The sequence below is a fragment of the Saccopteryx leptura genome, chromosome 2, assembly GCF_036850995.1.
Source record: "Saccopteryx leptura isolate mSacLep1 chromosome 2, mSacLep1_pri_phased_curated, whole genome shotgun sequence".
NCBI classification, from domain to species: domain Eukaryota; kingdom Metazoa; phylum Chordata; class Mammalia; order Chiroptera; family Emballonuridae; genus Saccopteryx; species Saccopteryx leptura.
In genome coordinates, this window is record NC_089504.1 from 315,842,404 (window position 1) to 315,861,459 (window position 19,056).

The 19,056-nt window shown below is 52.0% G+C and overlaps 4 gene segments (V, D, J or C); all 4 read left to right on the plus strand.

The window, feature by feature from the left end:
* Window positions 1–644: 644 nt before the first annotated feature.
* On the plus strand, window positions 645–1,534 carry LOC136391319 (T cell receptor beta variable 19-like). The segment is given in 2 exon segments: window positions 645–938; window positions 1,109–1,534. Coding segments are annotated over 2 exon segments (432 nt in total).
* An 11,328-nt stretch (window positions 1,535–12,862) lies between these two features.
* LOC136393555 (T cell receptor beta variable 5-5-like) lies at window positions 12,863–13,469 on the plus strand. The segment is given in 2 exon segments: window positions 12,863–12,947; window positions 13,080–13,469. Coding segments are annotated over 2 exon segments (426 nt in total).
* Window positions 13,470–14,044: 575 nt separating this feature from the next.
* Window positions 14,045–16,305, plus strand: LOC136392211 (T-cell receptor beta chain V region CTL-F3-like). The segment is given in 5 exon segments: window positions 14,045–14,093; window positions 14,227–14,715; window positions 14,877–14,882; window positions 16,019–16,035; window positions 16,156–16,305. Coding segments are annotated over 5 exon segments (711 nt in total).
* Window positions 16,306–17,214: 909 nt separating this feature from the next.
* LOC136392212 (probable non-functional T cell receptor beta variable 6-7) lies at window positions 17,215–17,948 on the plus strand. The segment is given in 3 exon segments: window positions 17,215–17,263; window positions 17,367–17,699; window positions 17,911–17,948. Coding segments are annotated over 3 exon segments (420 nt in total).
* Window positions 17,949–19,056: the final 1,108 nt, after the last annotated feature.

A 19,056-nucleotide genomic window follows, 5' to 3' on the forward strand; every position in this document is an offset into this window, starting at 1 on the left:
AGTCAACCTGGTCCCTACCGGCCACTAGGGGGCGCTCCAGCTTTCATGGTGGGCGGTAGCAGAGCAACCTATGTGTAAACAGAAAGATAGATTTAACTATAGTAAGTTGTTTTATAAAGATTTATTCTGCCAAACTTAGTGACAATCTGACATATAGTACTTGGTAAATAATAATTATTATATGCTTTAACTTGCTGTAACTCTGCTTTATAGATTTTATAAAATAAAGTTACTTCCCTACTTTATAAATCACCATTACTGTGGAACCTGTGGGTGGTTAGAAAATTTTACTATTAACAGAGATACAAAAGTGGGCGGTAGATATAAAAAAGGTTGACTAACCCTGATCAAGAGAACTAAAATGATAAGAGGAAAACCAGGTTCTCGAATAAAACTGGGGTGTGGGGTGCAAATGCAGGATGGATCTAGAGCAGAGCAGTCTCCATGACAACGATGGGATCAGAGATGAAGTCTATGTTCTTGTGTGACACACTGGAATGTCCTCAGGGCTGCTGCAGTGATCAAATATTACCACAACTGGGAAGGTCAAAGCCAACGGGCCAATCAGAGTGAGACTCTCTGCTGGGTGCCCGCCCACTCAGCCATGAGGACTCTAGGAAGTCCATTCCATCATGCAGGCCAGATGGAATGCCGAGTGTTGAGAGGGAGGCCCAAGAAGGTACAGGGTGCAAATAATTTGGGTCTCAGCTCTGTCTCATCTGCAAAATTAGGGAGCCCATCTTGAAGATCTCCAGATTCCCTTTCCACTATCCATTCTAGCCTTCTGGCAAATTCCACTCACAGAGCCAAGGGCTTCCCAGAGCTAAGTTCCTTGCCTCAGTTGTCATCCTGCAAGTGCTTGGTGCCACAAGGGGACCCCCTTCCCACTATGAGCAACCAGGTCCTCTGCTGCATGGCCCTTTGTCTCCTGGGAGCAGGTGAGTCCTGGGTTCAGGAAGCAAATTCCCATCCGGAAGGGACCATGCTCCAGATCTAAGCCTCCCCGACCCCTGTAACAGCAGGAAATCCAAAGGCAGGTTTGTGCACGGTCATTTCAAGGGGGGACCCTCTTGGGCATGTCTCCATAGCCTTTCTCTTTCTTTCGTAGGCACAGTGGATGGTGGAGTGATGCAGACCCCAAATTACGTGCTCAGTGAGGAAGGACGAGAGGTGACCTTGGAATGTGAACAGGACTTTGATTATGACTCCATGCACTGGTACCGACAGGACCCAGGACAAGGTCTGAGACGGCTCTTCTTCTCCCAAGTTGTAAAAGATGTGCAGGCGGAAGACGCAGCTGCAGGCTACCGCGCCTCCCGGGAGAAGAAGGCATTCTTCCCTCTCACCGTGACATCCACCCAGAAGAACCAGACGGCGCTGTACCTCTGTGCTAGCAGTAGAGACACAGTGAAGCACGGCCACCTCCTCCCCGTGCATATAGATGTCCCAAGCCCTGCTTTCCCACCAGGTGGCAGAGCTTTCCTGTGCTAAGTCCCCAGACTTGTCCCCTTTCTTCTACCTCCACGGGCCACCCAAAGCGGCTGCTGCTGTACTCTGAAAATTACATGGCACACCTGAGGTCACAAAGTACAGTTGCAGGCAGACAGACAGAGCATGCCCAAGCCAGAGCTTTGGCCTTTATTGGGGTAGAGACCGGGGGCCTAGGGTTTCATGGGCTCACTCCATATCGTTGAATTTAAAACCCAAGAACAGGAATTTGAAGCACAGGGAGAGAAAAAGCAAGTGGCCCAGAGTGGTCAGTTACTGAAACCAACCTAAGATCTCTAGAACAAAGGAGCCTGGAGGTGGGGGCTGGGGGCTAGGACTGGGGGCAGGGGTGGGGGCAGGGGAGAGAGGGAAACAGCTTGCTGCCCTGCTCTGTATCTAGTCCCTGTGTCGGGCAATAGGTTTTTGGAGATGGCCTCCAGAAGTACAAATTTAAGCCAGGTGTTTGCATTACAAAATAGAAAAACCAACAGTCAGAAGTTACACTAGGTAACGTTGAGGGTAGACACAGAAGTCAAGAACTGGCCATAATGCCATTTACCACACAAACATATGCCCCTTTTCTTATATGAGTCTAAAACACTCCTTTAAGGCCTTTCAAATATCTAGGGTCCGTGTGTCTTCTGTAAAATTAGGAGTCTGATTAGGACATTTCCAAGGCCCCCTTCAGCAGAGAGTGGGTGGTTCTCTGATAGGGACAAAGAGCAATGGATCCCGCAGCCTTAGCACAGGTGACCACCAGGTGGCAGCAGAAAGCACTGGCCAATTATGTACCCTGTCACCCACCCTAGGGGTGGAGCAGTGATGGGTGTAGAGCAGGGTCCCCCTGTCCTGAGAGCAGGGTGGTGAGGCCAGCGCCTGAGGATGCTACTGCTTCTGCTGCTCCTGGGTTCCGGTACGAGCCTCCTCCTCTGAGTGGCTGGGCCAAGGGTGTGTGCGTGTTGTCATGTGTGAAGTAGTGGCCAGAGAGTGGGGACGTTTTATGCTGACCACAGTGATTGGGGACATCTGCCTGGAGTGGAAATGGTAGAGGGAGAAGTCACCAGTCAGGAGCAACAGGGTGAGGGCTCTGATCCCAGGCGTCTGATAGAAAGATTTCACTAAAAACACAGGACTGGGCTCCGGAGGAAAGTGAGGGGAGAGGCTATGAGTCCCCTCCTGTGGCCACAAGGGACAGGTCCTGTGGCGTCCTCACGTGTCTCACCTCTGTTTCTGCAGGCTCCGGGCTCGCCGGTGTCGTCTCCCAGCACCCACGCAGGGCCATCCGTGCGCGTGGGACCTCCGTGACCATCCAGTGCCAGGCAGTGGACTTCCAGGCCGGAGTTGTGTTTTGGTATCGTCAGTTCCCCGGACAGGGCCTCACACTGATGGCAACATCTAACCAGGGCATCCCTTCAACATACGAAGAAGGCTTTAATGAGACCACGTTCCCCATCAGCCATCCGAACACGACATTCTCAGCTCTGAAGGTGGTGCAGGCGCACCCTGCAGACAGCAGCCTCTACCTCTGTGGGGCCAGTGACACAGCGCCAGGCCCTGATCAGAGGCTCAAGCAAGAACCTCTGCCCCCCATCCCCACCCACTGTTCCCTGGAGCCGTGAGGAATCAGGTGTTGGAGAGAAACCACAGCCCCTCTGATGGGGACACGTGTGTGTGTGTGTGTGTGTGTGTGTGTGTGTGTGTGTGTGTGTGTGTGTGTGTGTGTGTGTGTATGTGTGTGTGTGTAGATGAAAATGGAGCTAGGCATAGGATAGTGGCCAAGTGACAGAATTAGACTCTTAAGCTAAAAAGGATACACCTGGATTGCTTTTTTGACTCTTATGTGAGCAACACACACCACTTGGTTTGACATGAGTTTTTATTGGAAATCTCTAAAGAACTGCTACAAAGAAATAATTACTAATCGACCAAAAAATAAAAATCAGTGCAAAAGGCAGTTTAGAGAAATCCCTGTAGTCATACAAATATTAAAAACACAATTGACTGCCTTAGTCATCAGAAAAATGCAGACTGAAACTTCACTGACCCAGTTTTAACCCAATAGGCAGGAAAAATATTAAAAACTAATTCAACACCAATTGAGTTTGAGACGCAGAACATCTCACGACACCTATGAACTGTTGATTAGTTATTCGGCTGTGTTAATTTGGAAAGCCTTTTGTAAATCAGGTAAAGTTGACAGTGTGACCCTTTGGCTATCATTACCTTCCCCGCTATCGGGACATCTTGTGTGTAGGTATGCAAGAAAGGTACAGAAATGCAGTCATGTTCAAAGTAACACTTGGATAAACACATAGGAAGAAAAGCAGTCTACAACAAGTGAAGAGTGGATGAGAAATTCTACTGGATAATAGAATGAAATGCTACCTATTAGTCAATATCAATTGCCTAAAATAATATGCAGCCATGTTTTAATTTCACATAGTGTAGAATGAAAAATGAACATGTCAGGAAATAATGAACAGAATATTTTCCTTAGATAGATTTCAAAAACATGCCACATGACATGATACATAATTTACAGAGTGTTTCCTAAGTGCCAAAGCCAGTAATCAAAAAACAAGTGAATAAGAATAGAAATGTCAGGCTTATGGTTCCCGGCAGTAGAGAAAAAGGAACAATGAAACAGGAAGGAATCACACAGAGGCTGACAGTCTCAGCGATCACCTATTTCCTAAGCCAATCAGTTCAGGAAAGAGTACTCACATTACTGTTTCCCTTCATGCATTGCATATTTGTCATAAATATTATCTGGTATATTCAACATTTAAGCTGTTAGTGTAAGGAGCCACTACACGGTTCTATACATACAGTAAGGGCTATGGGCGATGCCCCAAGCTGTAGCACTCATTCTGTGCTGGGGGACGGAAGAGGGTGGCACTAATTTGATAGGTTAAACAAACAAATAAATAAATGATGTGTAAGTGATTTTATAAAAAAACAGTGAAAGAGCAGAGAAAGGGACAAGGAAGATAAAAGCCACTTGACATTCACACTCCTGGTTGTCACCAGCTCCCCCTGCCTCCCACTTTTCCTGCAATGTGTCAGTCTTGTGCATTTGGGGACCCTGACGCCTATGGGAAGTGACTGTGTCCTGTCACAAGGAGGCTGCAGATGAGTGTGGCCACCTGTGACTGTCTTTTTCCTGAGCCAACCATGTGCCTAGCGCTTCTCTGCTGTGTGGCCCTTTGTGTCTGGGGAGCAGGTAGGGTCCCGCTGGGAACTCGGGTTCCAGGGTCAGGATGCTCTCCTGCACCTGCAGTACCAGGCTGCCTCCTGGGTGTGGTCCCCACTCTCTGTCTCATCCTCCACAGGCTCCGTGGACACTGAGGTCACCCAGAGTCCTGGACATCTGGTCAAAGGAAAAGCACAGAAAGCAAAGATGGACTGTGTCCCCATAACAGGACATACTCGTGTTTTCTGGTATCGTCAGAGGCCAGAAGAGCTCAAGTTTTTGGTCTACTTTCAGAAAAGAAATTCTTGAATAAACAGAGGAGATCAATGAGCGAATTAGAGCTCAGTGTCCCAAACACTCACCCTGCAGCCTGGAAATTTTGTCTACTGAGCCCAGGGACTCGGCTTTCTATTTCTGCGCCAGCAGCCAGTCCACAGTGCTGAACACCCACTCGGCGCAGACCCAGCTCAGCAAAGAAGTGGTGTGTCAGGTGGGTAGGAGCGCTCAGAGACACGACTTGAAAGAGCATAAACAGAAGGAAGAAAGTGTAACCAGCAGCTCCAGGCGAGCAGGAAGGGGTGCTGACTACAGCAGATGGGGCAGAGCCAGGGAAGGAGATGAACTGTTTGAAAGGGCTCGGATTCCCCAGTTTCCAGGGCATCTGCCGAGGAGAGACCTATGATGCATGTCCGTTTTCATGAGCATGACAGAGTCTAACAATCTTTATAAAAATATGTAACGCTGTGGTCAAAGCTGTTCCTTCAGGAATAAATATAATGGGCAGGTCAACTGTCTATTATTTGGATGCTGGACATCTGGCTCAACATAATTTATTAATTTTAATTATATTTCATGTATTTATTTATTTATTTATTTATTTATTTATTTATTTAATTTTTCTGAAGTGAAAACTGAGGAGGCACATAGACGCCCTCATGCGCCTGACCAGGATCCACCCAGCATGCCCACCAGGGGGCGACGCTTTGCTACAACTGGAGCCATTCTAGCGCCTGAGGCAGAGGCCATGGAGTCATCCTCAGCACCCCGGCCAACTTTGCTCAAAGGGAGTTTTGGCTGCGGGAAGGGAAGAGAGAGAAAGAGAAAGGAGAGGGGGAAGCGTGGAGAAGCAGATGGGCGCTTCTCCTGTGTGCCCTGGCAGGAAATCGAACCTGGGACTTCCACATGCCTGGCTGACACTCTACCCCTGAGCCAACTGGCCAGGGCCTAATGTTTATTTTATTAATTTTAGAGAGAGAAAGGGAGAGAGCAGAAGAGAGACAGGAACATCTGTTTCTCTATGTGCCCTGACAGGGGATCGAACTGGCAACCTTCATGCTTCAGGACGATGTTATAACCAACCAAGCTACCCTGCCAGGGTGTGGTCCTACACATTTCTGGAACCAGACCCAGAGCCACCTAAATGTCATTCAATACACAAACATGGCCTTTTCTGATATGAGTGTAAAACACTTGTTTAAGACCTTTCAATGATCTCGGTCTCCATGTATCCTCTATAAAATTAGGAGTCTGATTAGGACATTTCCAAGGCCCCATTCAGCAGGGAGTGGGTGGTTCTCTGATAGGGACAAAGAGCAAAAGATCCCGCAGCATTGGCACAGGTGACCACCAGGTGGCAGCAGAGAGCACAGTGGGATTACATACCCTGTCACCCACCCTAGGGGTGGAGCAGTGATGGGTGTGGAGCAGGGTCCCCCTGTCCTGAGAGCAGGGTTGTGAGGCCAGCGCCTGAGGATGCTACTGCTTCTGCTGCTCCTGGGGCCCGGTACGAGCCTCCTCCTCTGAGTGCCTGGGCCAAGGGTGTGTGTGTGTTGTCATGTGTGAAGTGGTGGCCAGAGAGTGGGGATGTTTTATGCTGACCATAGTGATTGGGGACATCTGTCTGGAGTGGAAATGGTGGAGGAAGAGGTCACCAATCACGAGCAACAGTAGGGGGGCTGTGAATCTGGGGGTCTGACAGGAAGATTTCACTAAAAACACAGGACTCTGGGCTCCGGGGGAAAGTGAGGGGAGAGGCTGTGAGTCCCCACCTGTAACCCCGAGGGACGGTTCCTGTGGCGTCCTCACGTGTCTCACCTCTGTTTCTGCAGGCTCCGGGCTCGCCGGTGTCGTCTCCCAGCACCCACGCAGGGCCATCTGTGCAATTGGGACCCCTGTGACCATCCAGTGCCAGACAGTGGACTTTCAGGCCATAGGTGTAATTTGGTATCGTCAGTTCCCTAAACAGGGCCTCACACTGATAGCAACATCTAACTCGGGCTCCTCTGCCACTTATGAACAGGGCTTTAATGAGACCACGTTCCCCATCAGCCAATGAAACCTGACATTTTCAGCTCTGACGGTGGCGTGGGCGCAACCTGCAGACAGCAGCCTCTACCACGGTGGGGCCAGTGACACAGTGCTGGGCCCTGATCAGAGGCCCAAGCAAGAACCTCTGCCCCCGTCCCCACCCACCGTTCCCTGGAGCCGTGAGGAAGGAGGTGTTGGGGAGAAACCACAGCCCCTCTGATGGAGACACGTGTGTGTGTGTGTGTGTGTGTGTGTGTGTGTGTGTGATTGTGTGTGTGTGTAGAAAGTGGCCAAGTAATAGGAAGGGATTCTTGGTCTGAACAGTATAAACCTGGACTGTTTTCCTGACTCTGATATGTGAGCAACAGAATCTACATGAGGCACCAAAGGGGAGGAAGGACTATCCCCTGGGTCCTGACAGTGACATCATAGGTAGAACCACCAACCAAGACCAAGGACACCAGAGCCTAGCACCCCCCTTCAGGAAAGCATGTCCTAGTTAGATGGTGTCACTCAGTCCTGACCCCACCATGGGCTGCAGGCTTCTCTGCTGTGTAGCTTTCTGTCTCCTGGGAGCAGGTGAGTGTCGGGTGCAAATGGGCTGCCCTTGGACTCCAAGCCATTCCCCTGTGGCTGCAGCAACACCCTTCCTTCTGGGCTTTGTCTGAATTTTGCCCCTTTTCCCCAACAGTCCGCATGGACTCCGGAGTTACTCAGAAACCAAAACACCTGGTAATGGGGATGAGGAGTAAGAAGTCTCTGGAGTGCGAACAACACCTGGGCCACAGTGCTATGTATTGGTACAAACAGAGCGCTCAGAAGCCACTGGAGCTCATGTTTACCTACAACTATAAGGAACTCGTTGACAACATGACTGTCCCGAGCCGCTTCACACCCAACAGCACAGACAGCTCTCAGTTACACCTGCACATGGACGCGCTGCAGCCGGAAGACTCCGCCGTGTACCTCTGTGCCAGCAGCAGAGACACAGCCTCGCAGAGTCGCCTCCTGCCTGTGCAGAAATCCCCGGGGGCCAGCCAGGAAGCTGTGGGAACCCAGGCTCGGTTCAGCATTTCCCGTGAGGCCCGAGACAGACATCTCAGACCAGAACACTGCCTGTCGCCTCACTGGCTGCGGCAATACTAAATTATCTGCCTTGGGCAAGCTGTCGGCTTCGGCAAAGATAAAACAGCTTCTGTTCGTTCCTAATCATCAAAAATCCTGGGGGCGTCCATCTGCAGTCCATCTCATGACCTCTTGTTTTCTCTCACAATATAAATCCAAAATCAACTAGAAGTGTGTGTCTACCTCTAGTTTAAAAAAGAAAAACAGTGCAAATGGTAAAAATTGTTTCTAATTTAAACACATCCCAGGATTTTTGTCTTCTTGCATCTTGGCCAAGGAAAAATCTCAGTTACTGCCTGAATACGCCACACGGGGGCACTATAGAGCTGACGTTCTCCAAAGGTTTCTGGGGCAGCGCATGGGGGGCAGAGCTAGCTGCCTGGGACCCAGAGGGTTAAGGAATAGGCTTGTTTGTGCTTTTATCTACTAAAAGGCTCAATAGTGTACACACTAATTTGCAGGTGCTGCCCCAGCCGGGAGCCATGAATTCCTACTTTGCAGTGGTTAGGGAGGCTTTCTGAGCTCACAATGTTAAGTAAAGGGTGCAAAGTTGGGAGCAGGCAGCCTGCATGCCCTGGGCACAGAGACAGGGTCTGCATAAAGACAGGGCCGCCTACACCAGCCCCATCCAGCCCCACAGGTCATGCAAGAGGCTTTGCAGGACAAAGCAGGGTACCTGCATCCGCTGAGACCCAGCAGAGGCAATGACATCAGAGCAGTGACATCACTACCTGCCCTCTAATCAGAGAAGAGTGCCCAGAATGTCAGCTCTCAGAGGACCAGAGCTCTGAGCAGGGAGACTCCGGCCCAGCTCTGCCCCACCCCGCCATGGGCTCCAGGCTCCTCTGCTGTGTGGCCCTTTATCTCCTGGGAGCAGGTATGTGCTCGGCCCAGGTGGGGCATCTCTGGTGTAAGCCCGACAGCGCCTGACTCCAAGGCCCCATCGGGCCCCTCCCCTGCTCCTTCTCTAGCTCCTGTCTCCCTCCCTCACAGGCCCTGTGCATTCAGGAGTCACCCAAACTCCAAGACACCTGATAAAAACCAGAGGACAGAAGGTGACACTGAGATGTTCCTTTCTCTCTGGGCACCTCTCTGTGTACTGGTACCAGCAGGCCCGGAGCCAGGGACCCCAGTTCCTCATCGAGTATTACAACGGGAGGAGAGAGAAAAAGGAAACTTCCCTGAGCGGTTCTTGGTGCAGCAGTTTCTTGGCAACTACAGCTCGGAGCTGACCATGAGCTCGCTGGGGCTGAGGGACTCGGCCGTGTATCTCTGCGCCAGCAGCCTTGACACAGCCCTGCGGTGTCACCAGTGTGCTGTGCTCAAACTCCCGGTGCAGCGCGGAGCAACCTCAGAGCTGCTGGGTTGTCTGTGAGAACCTGGGGGCGGTGGGGGGAACTCAGAGCGACGTGGGGCCCCGGGGAGTGCAGCCTCGGCTCTTCCGGGACAACAGAGGACAGGAAGGTGTGCTCAGAGGCCGATGCTCCCCCCTCACGTTCACTGGTCTCCTTCCCCGCCTGCCGCTCTGGTGGACAGGGCAGAGGAAGGGCTGGATACCTGGCACCTCTTATTTTGGAGTGGGGGCAGTTCATTTGAGGATCAAAATTATTAGTTAAATGTATACTCGAGAGCCTGACCAGGCGGTGGTGCAGTGGATAGAGCATCGGACTGGGATGCAGAGGACCCAGGTTCGAGACCCCGAGGTCGCCAGCTTGAGCGCGAGCTCATCTGATTTGAGCAAAAGCCCACCAGCTTGAACCCAAGGTCGCTGGCTCCAGCAAGGGGCTAATCAGTCTGCTGAAGGCCTGCGGTCAAGGCACATATGAGAAAGCAATCAATGAACAACTAAGGTGCTGCAACATGCAATGAAAAAACTAATGATTGATGCTTCTCATCTCTCTCCGTTCCTGTCTGTCTGTCCCTCTCTCTGACTCACTCTCTGTCTCTGTAAAAAAAAAAAAAAAAAAAGTTAAATGTATACTCGAGAAAACAGAATCACAGAAGATAATCATTTGCTTTATATAATTTCGGGGGAAGAAATTGAGATTCAGGGAAAGTCTAGGGAAGAAAATATGATCCAAGATGATTGAAAACAGAGATAGAACTGCAAGAAGTGGTTATTTGTAACACTGTCACTCTTCTCCCCTCTTCCAAGTCTCCACACCCTGGAGGTATAGAGCAAGGCCTTAGAGCGCGGCCACCCCGGGGGCGGGTCCCGGGAGAGGCCATCACCACACGGCGTTGTGAGAACCCGCGGTTGGTTCTGACTTCTTCCTTCTTGACTACTTATCCCAATTGTGCCTTCTTGGGGGACAGTCAAGTACCCCCTCAAACTCAGAGGAAGGCATGCCCCCCTGACTATAAACAGGCAGTGGTGCTCCACCTCCCCCCCAAATAAGCATCACTGCCCAAGTTCAGTGACCTTCAGAGCAGCGCATCTAGGCAGCCTCAGGGTGAGCCTCGGTCTCTGACCCTCAGCTCTGCGCAGCACTTCCTGAGACAGGGATGGCGGATGGCTTTCACATCCTCTGCATCTGCGCCTGCTCCTCACGTGGCCCGGAAGGCCCTCCCTTCTCCCCGCACAGCGCGGAGACTGCTCACCTTGCGAGGACGGGCTCAGCCGGGCCTTCTCAGGTGCCTCTGACCCTGACCCTTCACAGAACTAAACCACGGACTCGTCTGCTCTGGCAGCTGTAACAAAATGCCACCCACAGGGCTTCTTCCACAGCAGACGTTCATTTCCCCACGGCTGGAGGCTGGACCCCCGAAAGGAAGGGGCTAGGGCTGGTTTCTGGGGAAGGCTCTAGTCCTGGTTTGCAGTTGGCCAGTGGCCCCCTGCGTGCTCATATGGTCTTTCCTTTGTGCTTGGACGGACAGACAGAAAGCTCTCTGGGGTCTCCCCCTCTGATGAGGCCACCCGTCCTAACAGATTAGGGTCCCCACCTTATCTCCTCACTTATCTTAACCTCCCTAAAGGCTCTGTCTCCAGGTGCATGCACATCGGGGGTTAGGACTTCACCATATAAATTGGGGGGGGGGCATAATTCCCTTCGAAACAACAACATTCCCCCCTTCCTTTACTTTCATAGGAAAAACTAAGTTACGATTAATGCACTTTTTGAAATGAATAAATGAATGCCCGCTTCTAGAGAGCCATGGAATGTTACTAGTCACTCCACTATTTTCCTTCCCTAGGTCCCCTCCTATCTGAAATGCAGCAGGGAGTCCCTGGGGGGCACACGGGGCTTTCTGCAAACTGTGTGGTATTCTGAGCAGCAGTGTCCTCAGAGCAAGGCCAGATGACCAGGCTGTAAAGCGCCCTGGCTGAATCCAAGTGACATGGGCCCTGTTCTGCCTGGGACAGAGGAAACTATGTCACAGTGGCATTTACCAAGTCCCTGAGCCCGTACAAAATTCTCCCTCACACTCCACCAACCACGTCATTAGAGACATCACCAGTCAACATTGAAGGTGTTTCTTCTACATGAACTTGAACAGCGGATTTAAAAATTGCTGTGCTCAATAATAGAACTTTGGTCTTCTTGCCACTTAAAGGATGTGTGTGCGCGCACGTGTGTGTGTGTGTGTGTGTGTGTGTGTGTGAGCACGAGCTCACACATGTGTCTTCCCATAGAGACACGCCCAGTTGTAGTAGTTTCTCTCCTGTGGGCATGTATTAAAGTCATGCTGCCAGTGAGCAGAGCATCTGGGTAATGACGGCAGATGTCAGCCCAACTGGGTCCATCTTAACTAGAGCTTGCAGGGTGTGTATCTCAAGACTGTATAATCTCAGAAACAATTAGGTAAAATGTACAAGCCCTCTTTATGAAAATGCACTATTTAAAGGGTGGTGATACTTAAATACAGATTGGGGGCTATGCGGATCTGACACAGGAGGTGTGGACTGCAGTGGTTCCAGGCTGGGTCCATGTGGGACCGGCAGACTGTGCATCTTAATGGCCAATGTTATTCTGGCCCGTCTCTCCCTTCTTAGCATAGTGATGGCGATTACTTCATCCAGTATTCATTAGTCGAAATGTTGGTTCATATAATCTTTGCCTCCAAAACAAAGGGGGATAATTGAAAATCAATCCTGAATCAGCCAGGCTGGGATAACAGCAGAGTCAGTGAGTGTGAGGGTGGGATGTGGGCCCGCAGGGGTGATGGGTGGGGACAATTTGTTCTCCTAATATAGATAGCTGTGAATCCAGGAGACAGTGGGTAGCCCACCACTGGGAGGCGCTGTGGACCCTCAGTTCTGCAAGCAACCCTGAGAGGGCTGAGGGGGTGGCCTAGGCAAGCACAGCCTAAGGGAACTCTGGGCTTCCTGTTTGCATGGGGGAAGCAGTTTGAGGCCACTGAGTGGGTCCTGGGAACATATGTGGAGCTCACACAGACTCCTCACTGCCAGGAAGTGGACATGTGCCGTGATCCTCAGTATGTGCCCAGGGGAAAGGCTCCCTGAGCCCACAGGGGCGCTGGGGGGAGGGTGGTGTAGGGCTTGGGATGGCAAGGGCTGCATAATTAGTGTCAGGATGGGGCAGGCAGAGGAGAATAAGGTATACTGTGAAGATTTGGGGACAGTGCTCAACCTGCAGCCACCCCTGCAGGGGGCTGTGCAGGACAGGGGGACAGTGAGCCCAGAGGCAGCCTACATGGCGATCTCCATCAGAGCAGTGACGTCACAGGCATCTGCTCCTATCAGGGAGCTGGGAGGTCCAGCATTTCAGACTGCTCACCCCAGGACACCCCGCCCCGAGCTAGGAGTCCTCTCGGGATACCGCCATGGGCCCCAGGCTCCTCTGCTGGGTGGCCCTTTGTCTCCTGGGAGCAGGTGAGCCCCGGACACCCTATCTAAGTCTCTGACAGGCGTCCGCCATCCCTGAGACAGCAGCCTGCCGGTGGTGGCTGCAGGGGGGACTTCCCTGTCCTTGGCCCCCAGCCTCTGTCTGTCTCCTCCCAACAGGCCCAGTGGACTCTGCAGTCACCCAGAGCCCCAAACACCTGATCAAAGCAAGGAACCAGTCAGCGACCCTGCACTGTTCCTTAATCTCTGGCCACCGCTCTGTGTTCTGGTACCAGCAGGCCCGGGGCCAGGGCCCCCAGTTCCTCGTCCAGTATTTGAACCTGAAAGAGGGAGCAAAGGGGAACATGCCCGATCGGTTCTCCGTGCGGCAGTTCAGCGACCACCGCTCTGAGTTGGCCGTGAGCTCGCTGGAGCTGGCAGACTCGGCCGTGTACCTCTGCGCCAGCAGCCCTGACACAGCCCTGCGGTGTCACCGGGGAGCTGAGCACAAACTCCCCCGCCCAGCGCAGAGCAGCCTTGCAGCTGCCAGTCTGTGAGAACCTGGGGACGGTGGGGGAGACTCCCCGTGACTTGGGGCCCCAGGGAGGGCAGCCTTTTCCGGGACAACAGAGGACAGGAAGGTCTGCAAACAGGACGATACTACATCAACATGTTACAAATAACAGTCTCTTAAAAAAAAATCATGCAGTTCTAGCTCTATTTTCAACCATCTTTAATCTTATTTTCTTCCTCAGACTTTCCCCAAATCTCAAATTCTTCTCTCTAAATTATATAACGTGAACTGTTCTCTTCTGTGACTCTATCTTCCAGACTATGCATTAAACCAACAGGTTTGATCCCCAAATGAACTCTCCCTCCCTCCAAAAAAGGCACATATCCAATTATGAACCTTCCTCTACCCTGTCCCCAGAGTGCCAGGCAAGGCAGGTAACTGGAAGAGAGTGGCCAGCCCGGGGTCCTGCTAAGGGGGACAGTGGGCCCGGAGGCGGCCTACATGGCGATCTCCATCAGAGCAGTGACGTCACAGGCATCTGCTCCTATCAGGGAACTGGGAGGTCCAGCATTTCAGACCGCTCACCCCAGGACACCCCGCCCCAAGCTAGGAGATGTCTCGGGATGCCGCCATGGGCCCCAGGCTCCTCTGCTGGGTGGCCCTTTGTCTCCTGGGAGCAGGTGAGCCCCGGACACCCTGTCTAAGCCTCTGACAGGCATCTTCCATCCCTGAGACACGAGCCTGCTGGTGGTGGCTCTAGGGGGGGACTTTCCTGTCCTCGGCCCCCAGCCTCTGTCTGTCTCCTCCCAACAGGCCCAGTGGATGCTGCAGTCACCCAGAGCCCCAAACACCTGATCAAAGCAAGGAACCAGTCAGTGACCCTGCACTGTTCCTTAATCTCTGGCCACCGCTCTGTGTTCTGGTACCAGCAGGCCCGGGGCCAGGGCCCCCAGGTCCTCGTCCAGTACTACAATGAGGAGCAGAGTACAAAGGGAAATTTCCCTGAGCGGTTCTCCGTGCAGCAGTTTCTTCGTAACGACAGCTCGAAGCTGAGCATGAGCTCGCTGGAGCTGACGGACTCGGCCGTGTATCTCTGCGCCAGCAGCCCTGACACAGCCCTGAATGACCGACAGCCCCCTGTACAAATACGCGCCCGCCCCAGGGCAGGAAGTGACTGTGAGGGTGGCAGCCAGCCAGACAGGCGCAGGCGGGCGCAGCCGACTGCCTTTCTCCCAGGCGCTCTTCCTGCTCCTGACAGATGTGCTAGGTTTTTAGCACTCACAGAAATCATGCCACGCATAAGTCGTTATTTTGCCCGTTTAGATATCTGATGGGAAGTAAGGTTCTCGGGACTCATATGGTGTAACTGGTGGAGCAAGAAAGCAAACAGGTCTGTTCCTCGACTCCTGGGGATGCTGCCTCCACCCCCAGCCCTGTCCCCACGTCTGGCTTCCCTTTTCCAGGTCCAGGTGAGCAGGCCAGATAGCACCACGCAGCACCTGTGATGGTCACAACCTCTTCCCACACAGCTTTGAGGAGCATTTGGCTTCAAGGCAATGGATACCCACTGACCCTTCATTGTGACGACTGAGAAAGGCACTATTTTCTGCACAGTAGCCATCATCTGGACCCGGGCCACGTGCTATCTTTGATGGAGGCTGTGGGGGCAGAAGGCTTCCCAGATGTGTCTTCCCAGCTGCAGGGCAGAGGGAATGGGACACATGCCAAGAGAAGGCAGTCTCCTGCACGCAGACACAATCCCCTCGAGGGAAGTGAACACGAGTATTATTATTCCTTCATTCCTTTTGCTCAATCCTTTCTGCTCCCATATTTTGCACAGAGTATTATGTCACATAAACACAGAAAATAAAAATAAGTCTGCTTGGGTCCTTCGAGAGTTTTAAGGTCTAAGTTGTCAAGTCTCCTGAGTTAATGTTAATCTCATCTGAAAACACCCTCGCAGGGACACCCAGAATGATGTTGAACCAGATTACCTGCACACTCCGTGGCTCAGTCCAGTGGACACACTAAACGGACCATCGCACCATCTTCCAGGGCTGTACAGAGGTGGAATGAGGTTGAAATAGGACATAATGGAAAGCTAGGTATCTGGATTCCCTTTGTTAATCTCTGATAGGAACTGTTGAGGGGGAGGCTATGTGCAGAGGTAGATATGGACACACTTTGCCTTGAACCCAGCTATGAAATGATCATCAAAAGGTCTGTCTAGCTGGCAAAGCTATTTCTATACAATGTATTTACTTATTTTTCACTCATTTCTTTTCTCCCACACCCATTCATTCAATTTCTTTGTAACGATATTCTGACAAAAGTCCACCATTTCCAGGGAAATGGAGTTGAGTTCCGATCAAAGACACACACAGAGCCCGAGTGCCCCTCCCACAGTGTGTGCGGGGCTGAGCAGACCCCGGGCACTAGAGACGTCACCAGCGGGAACATCTTACGTTGGGAAAAAGGGTTCCCCTCTTCACCTCGGTCTCAAGTGTCCAAATTATAACACAGGACCCTTGAGCTAGAAAGTCCCCCTTCAGTTTGGGCTTTGCCTGGGCACCAGTGTCCTAGGCTTTGTGCCCTCTGTGTCCAGGACCAGAGAAGTCCCAGGTACAGACATGAAACCCGCGTGTGGGCTGGCCAGGCCCCAGGTCAAGGCTTGTCACTGCGGTTCCAACATCAGGCACCTCCTCCAAGTCTGACTTTAGACTCTGTGTCCTTCTCTCCCAGGTCCCGAGAGGTCGAGTCTCCCAGCCCCTGACATGTGAGAACCAGCCCCTCGGGGGGGCCATCGCAGATCTGAAATTCAGAATCACGTACTTGAAGCCGGCTGCACCATTTGCAGGGATCATTGTTCAACTCGGCACCCGATGGTCCTGACCACAGATCACTGAAGCAGGGAAGGGGTCCTCCTAAGCGCGGGGCTGTGTGCAGGTTCGCTACAGGTGGTCTAAGAGCCACGATACTCATGTAATGAATGTAGCAATTCTTCACAAGGAGATAGTCCCCATGAAATGATGCCTCAAATAAAAACAGAGCATTTTTTACTCCCTCACCCTGGAGCCAGCCACCTCTGCCCGTGTCCCTCACACAGCTATGATCCTCGGTGACCGGAGGCCACCTGCAGAGCTGGGAAGCCACAAACAAAGGTCACACGGGCGTGAGCCAGATCAGTGGCCACTGTCTCACCCCAAACACGGGAGCCAGTGTTCTAGCTGCATTTGATAAGAAATGGAGCAAAACTATTCCTCAGATATAAATAATACTGTGCCTTAGGTCTGGCCACCAGAGGCCAGGAGAACCACTGAGGGCAGATGGACGTGGACAGGATGATGGGCACGTAGACACAGTAGCAAAGGTGCTTGAAGGACTATTTGGGACCCAAGAGTCAGAAAAAAAAAAGGCATCAGAAATCCATCAGGATTTTCTCTCAGATTCAAAAGTACAGAAAGATGCAGATACACAAACATCAGAGTATTATTAGTGAAGATCTATAATGACAGGAATAAAATAGACCTAAGGTTACACACCGTTTACACAAAGGTTCAGGATGACTTGTAAGACTGTGTCACCTCAGCTCCAAGCATTCCTCTCACTCTGAACTGTCCACTTGTACGCTGACTTTTGATTTGACCCTCTGGGGGGAGGGGTGTGGCTCCCTCCTGGTGACCAGTCGGCTCTGGGGTCGAGGCAGCGAGAGTGACATGTCAGAATGACTTCCTGAAGAGCCCTGTTCCCTTCTGTCAGCACGCAGGCCCAGAGGCACGCTCCACCCGCCCAGCCCCGGCCATGAGTGGTGGCCTCCTGTGCTGTGTGGCCTTGGGTCTCCTGCAGGCAGGTGAGTCTGGGGCTGGGTCCCCTCCACTGACAACCATGTCAGGGTCCCAGCACTCAGCTTTGCCGTGGAGGCTGCAGCATTTGTTTGCTTTTCTCCTCCTCAGGTCTGGTGACTGCTGGCATCACTCAGACCCCAAAAACCCAGATTATGAAATCAGGACATAAAGTGACATTGACATGTGCCCAGGACATGAACCACAAATACATGTACTGCTATCGCCAAGACCGGAGTCATGGGCTGGTGTTGATCTATAACTCAGTCGGTGTTGGGATCATCAACAAAGGAGATGTCCCTGATGGCTACAGTGTCAACAGATCAAAGGCAGAGGACTTCCCCCTCACGCTGGAGTCAGCTACCCCCTCCCAGACATCTGTGTACTTCTGTGCCAGCAGTGACTCCACAGTGCCACACGGCTGCCTCCTCTTTGCACAAAAAGGCAAGGAAGGCCCGGCACCCCGACTCGACGGAGCCCTGTGCAAACCCCTACTCCCTGGGGATCCCAGTGTACCGTGTCTGCAGGGTGAACCTTGGTGTGAGCGGAGATCTACCTCCAGGGCATGTCTGCATGGCCTGGACTGGGCCCAGAGCCTCAAGCACATTCATCTCCACTGTTGCCATCTGTCTGTCTGTCTGTCTGTTCTCCACAGCCGCCTCAATGGCTGGGAAGGAGCTTCCCCAGCTCTAGCCTTCCTTGTCATCAGCATGAACCTGATGCCTCCAGCATGGGCAGTTGTCAGTAAACCAGATCCATCCAGACCCCTGGTCTATAATATTACACCCTAGTGTCTTAGGTCAATGGAGCTGAGCCTTCGTTCATAAGGAACGTGTAAGAAATCTTGTTTTTAAATGCATGGTGACTCTGAAGGACATGGGGCTTTGCTACGGGCCATGGAGACATAACACTACCTGGCGGTTAATGAACAGAGAGAGGACAGTGGGTCGTGACCTGCCAAAGAAAGAGGAGCTTCCAAGTCAGACCTTTTCCCAGAGCATCATTTTATCTTGTACCTCTGAATAGGTCAGTTGACAGAAACAGAGATGCATGCAGGACATCCCGAATTCACCCTCTGGCATCTTTTATCGATGGTGCTAGTGACATGTCCTAGTGTAATGCCCAGCAGACGGGAGTGACCGGTGAGTGAGATGCAGAGTGTGAGACCTCACATCAAGACGGGCCGGGAGTCCAGAGTGACAGCCGAGCACTGATTTTGTTGGAAGAGGAGCTTGTACCTACTTAGATTAGTCATCCAAGTGGGCTGTAGTGTACACCACCTGTCGCAGAGGGTGTGGTGATCTAGAGTGATGTCACCATGGAAACTGCACTGTGGAGACAAAGATGTCCCTCCTCCTCTGCACATGCTAACAAGGATTCTGACCTGGTGATTCCTGTCCTGACCCTGCCATGGGCATCAGGCTCCTCTGCTGGGTGACCCTTTGTCTCCTGGGAACAGGTGAGTCCTCAGAAGTCCAAGCAGTTTCACTGTGTGTGTGTGTGACAATGACAACTATTTTTCCTTATTCTATCCCCAACTTCTGTCCCCACAGGTCACACAGACACTGAAGTCTCTCAGTCTCCCAGGCACAGTGTCAGAGAGAAGGGACGGGATGTGGCTCTCAGGTGTGATCCAATTTCTGGACACACTGTTCTTTACTGGTACCAACAGATGCTGGGACAGGGCCCAAAGTTTCTGATGAACTTCCAAGGCAAGGATCCCGTGGACACATCGGGGATGCCTAACACTCGGTTCTCTGCTCAGAGACCGGAGGGCACCTCCTCCAACCTGACTATCCAG